The sequence below is a fragment of the Urocampus carinirostris genome, chromosome 7 (genome assembly GCF_059441175.1).
Source record: "Urocampus carinirostris isolate Australia breed hairy pipefish chromosome 7, RoL_Ucar_1.0, whole genome shotgun sequence".
Lineage (NCBI taxonomy): Eukaryota > Metazoa > Chordata > Actinopteri > Syngnathiformes > Syngnathidae > Urocampus > Urocampus carinirostris.
In genome coordinates this window covers 24,482,549-24,492,580 of record NC_142355.1, presented here as the reverse complement: position 1 = coordinate 24,492,580, position 10,032 = coordinate 24,482,549, and the positions used below count along the sequence as shown (strand labels likewise).

General features: G+C 42.4%; 1 protein-coding gene across 1 annotated transcript; it reads left to right on the top strand.

Moving 5' to 3' along the window:
• Positions 1-616: 616 nt before the first annotated feature.
• On the top strand, positions 617-7,084 carry cfap161 (cilia and flagella associated protein 161). The gene is made up of 7 exons (XM_088340280.1): positions 617-839; positions 2,258-2,347; positions 2,414-2,628; positions 2,694-2,775; positions 4,028-4,186; positions 4,267-4,340; positions 5,733-7,084. The coding sequence occupies exons 1-7, from the start codon at positions 747-749 to the stop codon at positions 5,965-5,967; spliced, it is 948 nt and encodes a 315-aa protein (XP_088196406.1). The 5' UTR covers positions 617-746; the 3' UTR covers positions 5,968-7,084.
• The last annotated feature ends 2,948 nt before the right edge of the window (positions 7,085-10,032 follow it).

Sequence of the window (10,032 nt, the reverse complement as noted above, 5' to 3'; positions counted from 1 at the left end):
CCTCGACTAACTTTTAGAAAAATGTGTAAAATACAATGTTTAGCTTTCAGATTGTGATCCAATTCGACAAGGTACCTGGTAAGGCTTCAAGTTATTGTCTCACTTGTTTTCCAGCGAAGGTGGCCGTGCTACACTCATCCGCGGGCATTTAATTGCAAATACAAATTCAGGCGATAATAAGAACCTATTTCTGCAATAGAGTACCAAGAATAGATAAAAGCAGGAAAAATAAGGAAAAAAGCAAGAATTTAAAGAATAAACAAAGAAAAAGGACAGGCTTTTTTGGGGTCCCTTGATTAGCGCTCCCCCTTAACGAGGATCGTAGTGGTGTGTCTTTGGCAAGTACAGACTGGTGGCGGCCATAATGCACAAAATGAATGATTTGGGGGATTAATAATGATAGTGTTTGCTGTACACTTCGATTGTGTCTACATGAAACGTATGAAAATATGTGTGTTTAGAAATCCCATTAAAAAATTGGAGCAAAACAAAACAACGTAGATGGACTATGACGTCACAGAACGACACAAACCGCACTTCCCTTGACGCGACTTTGACCTCAAAAGACGACACGCTTTCAATACGCATGCGTAAAGTATATCGCTCGGCTGACGTTCAATCTGTGTCAGGCATTTTCTGCCCTCTAGCGGCGGCGGCCGGTGTGGGTTGAAGTCACACACTGGTTGCCATAGATACCGCCACGCGAACCACTCTCCTTCAAATTCGCTTGGTTAGCGAACGCCAAGATGGCCAATAAAATGACTTCCATGCCCGAGTTCAAAACTTACCGCACGAGTGTGAAAATCGGCAACTGGAACGAGGAGCAACACTTGGAAGAGGTTTGTGGTCAAGAAACCGATAGTAGACTTTGTAAGTAACTCGAAACTTATTTCAGCGACGCGACGGTAAAACGAATAAATAACGTGAATGTCCCCTCTACTTTATAGAAAGACCATATTTTAATGCATTTGGTTAATCAAAACACCGTAACTACGTAACACTTTTTGTCTTTCCGCCATTTTGTTCCCTATACTGTATATCAACCCGTCATTTGCATTGCGCTACCTACTTATTTATCTATTTAGCTATCACTTTCTGGCCATCCATCTACTTACCTCTATATACCTGTATCTACCTCTTCCACCTAAGCACTATGTTGTAATTATTATATTTTTTGGCCTACTTACCTCATACCTGTCAACCTCCACGGCTCCCTGCCCTTACAAACTCGTATATTCCCTTACAAAATACAAAAATATCTTACACCACATTTTTCTTTCAAACATGTTTATTTATGAAGTTCAACATGTTATATTGTACATGTGTTTCGTTATATCATATATATTGTTAATTAACATTTTGTTGTGAGATAGTGAGTTGCTCGACATGAGTGAGGTTTATTATGAAACAAGTTAAAAAATGAAGTAGCTTGGACGTTCACTCTAGAAGGAAAAAATACATGCAAATATAATTAAGTAGAATAATACATTTTCTTATTCAAATTATTCATTTTCTGCATTAAATTATTGTTGGTAATATACTGATTAAAGGGATAACCACAAACCTGTCTTTTTTCATTTTCTCCTTTTATACTTCCTTTTTTCTTAACTGTTTTATACAACATAATAATTCGTAATATAATGCAAGTGAGCCGTATGAGAGCCGCCTCTCTTTAATGAGTTGAGCTGAAAACCCGGTTCTCTAAAATAGACTGAATTCCTTTCACTACACAACTACCACATGAAATCAGAGGCGGTAGACGCATGCGCATAGTAGCATCAAACCGCTCGCTTCGTTTGCAACGGGAAAAAAAAACGATACAGAGATAGCGGCGAACTCAATTGACTTGATTGATTTGCCGTTTCGTCATAGTCGTGTATAGCGGATGGTACACATAATTGACAAATTCACGTTTTTCCGTACAGATTGTCTTGTACGTCGTACACGTCTTAAAATGCATAATAAATGTACTTCGTACGGCAAAAACGTACAGGTTGACAGGTATGTTACCTTGATGTTATCTCTTTTCTATTCAAAGTATCTATATTGCATGTTTTACCCTGGAGTGCCGTGTCTAATCGTTTCATCTGTGATGAACGTGATGATCACGTTGATATCAATGACAATAAAGACAATTATATTCAATTCCTATCTGATATTCTCCTAACCAGCCACAAACCAAATCTTCATCTACCTTCCCTGATCAGACAAATGTATCAATAAATATGAGCACGTCTTATTACTTTGTTGACTACAGCACGTGAGGAGCAAGTACCTGAATAAACGAGAAAAGGGAGAGCTGATTGCCCAGAGAGTGGACTTACTGAAGAAGAACATCCTCAGTCCGGTATTTCCACAAACATGGAGAAAATGTTCATCGACGATGAAGATAACAATGTCTTTGTGTGACAAGGTGGAGCTGAGTACGAGCACGGACGGCGCCCTTCACTTTGGCGATATCGTCATGTTGGTGAGCATCACCGACGAAGGAGAATGTTTTGCGCTCGGAATCAACGCGTACATCGACCAAATGACCAAAATCCCTTCGCCGCACATTCGAGGTCCGTGCGGAGTCAGCGCCGGGAGATCCCTTCAGCCCTGCGTGCGGACTGCCTTTGTTGTTACTAGGTACACAAACACACGTTTGCGTCGTAAACAGTCCTATGTTCTAAATCTTGCCTGTGTGACAACAGCGTGGACGGCACTCCTCAAGGAGCCACTCTTCATTATGAGCAAAGTTTTGCTCTGAAAACATTAGGTGACTTCACCGGTGGAGTAAGTGAAACCTCATAGTTACTACTATCTTCTATTTTGCTGTTTCAAAATGTTTGAATACTTGTCAAGAATCCATTCTTGCTGGTATGGAGGCCAAGTTCAAAAAACACTGATTAAAACGGCTAACGGTGGTCTTCTTCGGTACACGGGGAAATCAGGTAGCAGGGAAACAATCGTGGTCCAGGATGTAATTGTTGTTTTGTCCTCACAAATATTATGTGAACACTTCAAATAAAAAAAAAAGGGTGGCACAGAAGCTAGGTGTCATGATGACTGATTAGTATCACCTGTGCCCGCTCGTTTGGCGCGGGCTACCCGATTGGTTCCCCGTCCTTTTTAAGCACAGTCCTTTCACTCGCCTGTTGTCAGTCCGTCAGCGAACCTGTTTCCACAAGGCCAGCACTTTGACTCTGACTCCCGTCTGTCCTGCTTTTTGCACCAGTTTTCCACTCGTTCGTTCCTGATTTCCCCGTTTGTCTCCAGCTACGACCTGTTTTTTAACCCCGACCGTGTTTTACTCTCCCGTCCCGGCGTACGATTAATTTTTGATCCCGACCATCTTTTGCTCTCCTGTCCCGGCTATCGAATGTTTTTTTTCTGTCTTCGACAACACGATATCCCGCTCTGGAAGATTCACTTCCGTATTCGGAATAGGCCCCGATCCCGTGAGCGGCTTGCTTCCCGCGTCCAGCGAGCAACGGATCGCTGGTGCTGCCTTTCCTCTATATCTCAATAAATTTGTGAGAAACGTTACGCGATTGGTTCTACCCTTTGTGCTGGTCGTGACATTAGGTGGTTAGCACGCAGCCCCACGGCGCGTAGTTCTGGGGTTTATTTCAATCTACCGTGGCGTCCCCATCCAGAGTTTGCATGTTCTTTCTGGGCACTCCGGTTTCCTCCCACATGCAGGTCAGCTTAACTGGCCGGTCCAAAAAGTCCCTAGGTATGAATGAGCATTTGAATGGTTGTGAATGGCTGGCAAGCGGTTCAGGGTGTCCCCTGCCCATTGCCTGATGATAGCTAAAATTGGCTCCGGCACCCATGCGACCCTAGTGAAGATAATGGATGCAGGAATTGGATGGATTACTTTAAAAAACTAATTAAAAAAGGGTTGTTCTTCTAAAGGGGGGGGGTGTGACAGAAGACTGCAAGTAGTACAATTCCTTTTAACAGGACAGTTTTCGTTTTTCTTTCTGGATAGACAACTTATGTTGTAGCGGTAAAAACAAGCAATTCACCTCCGCTTTTTCAGATGTACCTGACGAGCGAAGCCCAGACGTTCCGCAAGTGCGCTCTGCGTTCTCGCCTACAGGAGGTCAACTTGGAAGAGAAGGAAAGTTTCCAATCCTGGTGGAAAGTGGTGCACTTCGACCCTCAGGAGAGACTTGAACACGAGGGTCTTCCCGTCCCTGTGAGTGTTGCACATGTTACGTATGTTTTTTTCTGCTTAGTCAACTTTACAAAGTTGTACTTTGCTCACTTTTCTGTCAGGCCAATGTCAACGTGGTCATTCTTCACTGCAAGACACACCAGGCGCTGGCTCTTATGAAACATCTGATTCTTGGGTACACAGCAATCATTTATTGTTTTTCTGCACAATTTTTGCTTTTCAAAACGACACCCTTACATCGTTTTACAGGATTATGCTTACTGATGGTTTTAGTTGCAGTTGTCCTTTGTGATACAAGTTTTTTTTGTTCCCTGATGATGCTTGTAAATCAACACCTCAAAATGTTTAAAAAAAACAAAGAAAAACATTTCCATCCACCCATCAATTTTCTTCCACTTATCCGGGGTCTGGTCGCCTCAGCAGGGAAGCCCAACCACTTCATCCAGCTTATCCTTCGGGATCCCAAGGCCGACTTAGACATAGTTTCTCTAGCGTCCCCGGGGCCTTCCGCCCGTGGGACATGCCCTGAATACCTCCCGAGGGAGGCGTCCAGGAGGCATCCTATCAGATGCCCGAGCCACCTCAACTGGCTCCTCTCAATGCGGAGGAGCAGTAGCTTTACACTGAGAGCTTCTTAGCATAGAAGCTATATGGTCTGGGGGCTTCAAGCCTGGTAGGGTTACTTATGACAAACAGGTCTTAGGTGAGGGGGCCAGAGAAAGGGCAGCTCACGCACCGCTTACGAGGGGGGGAAAAAAAACCGTTGAAAAACATTTCCCTCGCCCGGACGCGGGTTACCGAGTCCGCTGGCGAGCGCCTGGTTGCTGGGCCTTCGCCCACAGGGCGTTTAGCTTGTAAGCCGAGTCATGTGCCTAAAATTGGCCGCATCACTGAATAAGCCGCAGGGTTGAACGTTTGGGAAAAAAGTAGCGGCTTATAGTCCGGAATTTATGGTTTACATTTTGTCAAAGAGAAATGAGCAATGTGACCTTGAAAAATAGGGAAAACCAAGATCAGGTAGTGTAGTTGCTTGTAGTCCCGACAGAAAAGTGTTCACATTTTTACCACGTATTGTCGTGTAAAATTCGCACTTCATCGCGTATGTCAGGATTCTGTGGAATTAATGAGACGCTCTAATACGGACGAGCAAAAACATACAAAGAGTTGAAAGTAAACGTACACCGGACTTCAATATTGTCCCCTTGGGTGTGCAAAATAATAAAACTTTCAAATAAAACTGAAATCCCGCAAAGTAATCCTTATTTTTACAAATTTACCTTTACCTGTAACAGAGTACCATTACATATTTTTGGATCCTGATTATGTTACGCTGTTACATGTATTCCGTTACTCCCCGAGCCTGTGCATTAATATGAGCCACTCATTACAGAGGATAAAGAATACATGACTAAGTATTTTAAGTGATTCGTAAAATTGCGTTCTTACGCCATTTGTGTTCAATTTGTTGCTCAAATAACTGTAGAAAAGTTTACACACATGCTACATCTGAGTGCGATATTGGTGTCTCATTTTGAAGAAAAAAAAATCCTTGTTTCCCTTCGATCAGGACTGCCTACGGCAACGAATACGAGGTGATCGCAAATACGTTTTTGGACTCCCACCGAGCCGAGATGTCCAACAACCACTGGATCATGTGTACTTCAGACCCTGCCGGCGAGGGCCTCGTGCTTCTCAATCGCCTAAAAGCAAGACGTACTTTAATGTCCTTGCCGCGGGAAAACACAGATGATGCAACAGAGTTTATTAGGTGTAGTGTGTGTAATTATAGTGAAGATAGGTAAAAAAAAACAGCAGGGGGAGTAGAAAAAGGTACCCCACCGCCCCGTTATAACACAATGAAATTTTAGATTTTTTTCGACAAGCACAGTCTTGAGTTACTAGAAAAAACAAATAAATAGTGGGTGTGATATGGAAGGTTTTTGTAAGATGGTTTCCCACGCTGAAAAAACAGTCTGTCCTGAAAAACTGAAAAAGCCGTTGCGCAAGGGGTAGAAACCTATGATAATGCATAGCTAATACGTTGCGAACCCACCATAACCCAGATAGAAACATAAATATCACATCTGTATATGGTAAGTATGACATTTATACATAAACATGATTAAATAACATTATATATGAGTAAGCGTAAAAAAAAAAAAAAGAAGAAATTGTATTTTACTTTGTCTGCTGGTACACTGGAGTAGCAGGTGGATACAGTGGATTAAAAATGAAACTGATTCTAAAGCTTCCACCGATGAGAATTGTTTTGTGCTTGTAAGATTTCCTTCACCTACTTATTTTCAATGATAGTCCTGATTGTTGATTGGTTACGGCCATGAGATTCATGTGCCTTTTTGGTATTTTCTGATAAAGTTTCTTTTCTATGGTCATTATGTTTTACTTGCCTCTTTATCATCACTGCATGTCTCAAGACCAATAGCTTGAAAAAAATAGAGTATTGTATCACTGACTCAAGGCAGACGAGATTCTGAACTGAATGGGGAGGAAGGCATTGTGGGAGATAATTCAGTCATTAGCATATGAACATTTTCATAATACCATGAGGCAAACCAATAGCATTTTATACGATGTTGACCAATAAGCATCTTATAGACTTGTAGGCACTTCGTCAAATGAAACAATGCGTAACATGAATTTTCAACATTTTTGAGTTTGTGAAATAGTTGGTTCTTGATGTAGGATAGAGAGCAAAACGCTGTAAAGAGGGGTCAAAAAACATTCCACATAAAGTGAAAATATCTTTAAACAGGGTTGCGTATCGCAGTGGTGTACTGTATTGTCATTGGGGTTTTGGAATTATTCTGGCAACCATAGTTTATTTATCCCCAATATTATGCAGGGGTATTCTAATCAATCAATTGTACCGTGCTTAATTGAGTAAATGCTTTTACATTATTGGGTTATTCTGTGTGTGGAGCTGTCATGATTACTGATGTGTTTTACCTGTGCCCGGTCATTTGGCTCCCTGTCCCCATTTATGCCCTGTCCTGTTAGTCCCCTGTTGTCAGTCCATCTGCGAACCTCAGTGTATACTAGGCAAGCCTTTTTCGACCCCTACTCCCACCTGTCCCGTTTTTGCTCCCGTCTGTCTCCGGCTACGACCTGTTTTGATCCTGACCATGTCTGCTCTCCCGTCCCGGCTTACGACCTCTTTTTGTCCCCGACTACATCTACTCTTTCGTTCTGACTTACGACTCGTTTCCGACCCCGACCACACTTTGCTCTCCCAGTCCCGGCTACCGACCAGTTTTTCCGGCCCCGACATCGCCATCGCTCGCTACGGAAGATCCACTTCCGTGTTCGGATAACAGTCCGAATCCGAGAGCGACTTGTTTCCCGCGTCCAGCGAACACCGGATCGTGGGTACAGCTTTTGCTCTTTCTTTCAATAAAACTTGTGGTAAACGTCACGCAATTGGGTCCTGTTTCTGTTCTGGTCCTGACAGAAGCACATTGTTAAGCGCTTTGGGAGGTCTTCAGTGACTTGAATAGCGCTATATAAATGAGAACCATTTACCATTTAAACCAAGACCCCATGTTCGCAGCATTTTACAACACTCTGATGTTTTCAGCGAATGAAAATGTGGTCATATTTTCTACAAAAGACCGTTGTCGAATACGATTTCAATCTGACTTCCCCATCGATGTGGAACCTAAAGGCTGTAAAACCAACAAACAAAATCAGTGTTCCCTTTAAGGTGCGCAGTGCCCAGACCTTCTCCGAGCATTAAAATCTATCCATCACATAAAAATCAGGGCTCGAGCAAATTCGGGCAAATTTACAGTGCATGAAGGTAAAAACAACATGGCTTCCCTTGGCAAAGTCGAGGTTTGCACGAAATTGAGTAGTGTAAGCGTGCATTTGAGCTCAAATTCTTGTGGGGGGGTTGTGGGTTGATTGACCAGATGGGCGGCGAGGGGCATAATTCTTTATCACCAAGGCATTAAAGTATGAAGAGACAAGTGTGGTTAACTTCAATTATAGCCTGCATAGTTAGACTAAGTAGCTCTGTGACCTTATTCATCTGCGTTTCCCTGTTTATTTTCGAAAACTGCCTCTTTAGGCTCAGCTCACTAAAGAGACTCGTGTTTTTCGCCTCCCTACCGGCTCTTCAGATTGGTTTTGTTGCTTTAATCCCTATGTCAAAATTTCTTCTGTAACATTAAGCACAAAAAGACTTAAAAGGAGGCAGGAGAAAAAATATAGAGAAAGGGAAAACAATAAAAGTAGAAAAATTTGGGAAATAAGAAAAAAGACTCTTTGAATGGTCTTGCGCCGCTCTCAAATTTTTTCCAAATATATCAAGTTAATCTTGTTGCCAACACTAAATAGAGTTCTGTATTGTGCAACCGAGTAAATAAATTCCTCAAAATGTTAGCATTATGTAACAAGAGATACTTTCAAAAAAATGAATCGCATGTAAAAGTTGTTTTAAAAACCACTGATGTTTGTGGGACGTACAACATTTCCAATAGTTGAGTCAATTCATTGAAATGGGAAAAATAAGTTTGCATCTAACATATGTGAAAATATTTTGGATGCCACACTTAGGTTTGATGTTGCTCACCATTGTTTCAAGCAGTGCTGACAGACTGTGTGTGATTGCTCGGACCCGTGGAAGATTACGGGAAACATTGGGTGCCGAAATCGAACCCTTTGGAACTCCACAAGACGGGATGTTCATAAGCTCCCTGCTGTTATGTACTGCTAGTTGATGTTAGCCCATACTTATGTGGGTGTAAGCACTTCTGATGGCAAGATTTCACAGTTAGCAGGAAATCCTGCGTGTCACAATCGTGCCAATCGTGTATTACATCTCCAGCTTAAAAGCATCAATGGTTAGGTAATCCATTATGAAAGTCCATGCAACCAGAAGAAAAATTACTGGAGGGCTTAGCTTGCTAATGACAGGAATTCAACAAAAACAAACATGACTTAACTTGATTATTGTTTGGGGCTGTAGTGTGCCACAAATAAAAATAACTACATGTCTCTGTATCTGGAGATGCTCAGCACAGTAGTACATTACGGAGCCAGGCTGTACTGGCCCATGACACACAACAGGAAGTGGTGTCCCGAAGAGCCTGCGGTTAAGTGAACCGTGAACTGGTCATATTCATAACATTAAGGATAGAAAACTCAAACAAAATTGTAAATAAATATAAAAATTTGATATACCGGTATAATTAGTTGAAGCACGGCGGCGCGATGGTTAGCGCATGTGCGGCACAGTTCTGAGGTCATGGGTTCAAATCCGGCTACCAACCTTCCTGTGCGGGGTTTGCATGTTCTCCCCGTGCTTGCGTGGGTTTCCTCTGGGCACTCCGGTTTCCTCCCACATTTCAAAAAACATGAGTTTCAGGTGAATTGACCGCTCCAAATTGTCCATAGGTGTGAATGAGCGAATGAGTTGTCTGTCCCTGTGTGCCCTGCGATTGGCTGGCAACCAGTTCAGGGTGTTCCCTGCCCACTGACCGGAGATGGCTGGGATGGGCTCCAGCACCCCCGCGACCCTAATGAGGATAAGCGGTACGTCTAATGAGATGAGATGAGATTTGTATGTACTACTAATTTTCTTTTCAAAGTGCATATAACTTCAAGTAATCACATTGGCAAAACTGGGGTGAGCAACCTATGTCTCTCGGGCCAAATGCGGCTCCTTATGCAGGAACAATGTTTAGAATGCATATACAATGAGTAACCTTTATGGATGAATCCTATATTTGTTCTGAAAATTAAAAAAAAAGATTAAATAACGCTTCTATATTTTGCAGCTTTAGACGGTTTTTAATCAATTATGGCTCTTTTAACATTTTGGTTTGCTGACTCCTGGGCTAATCGTT

Excerpts from the sequence above, each read along its gene's own strand:
- cfap161 (XM_088340280.1), top strand. The coding sequence starts at position 747 with ATGGCCAATAAAATGACTTCCATGCCCGAGTTCAAAACTTACCGCACG. Across the intron at positions 2,348-2,413 it reads AGAAGAACATCCTCAGTCCG|GTGGAGCTGAGTACGAGCAC; the intron begins GTATTTCCACAA and ends TTGTGTGACAAG. Across the intron at positions 2,776-4,027 it reads TAGGTGACTTCACCGGTGGA|ATGTACCTGACGAGCGAAGC; the intron begins GTAAGTGAAACC and ends CCGCTTTTTCAG.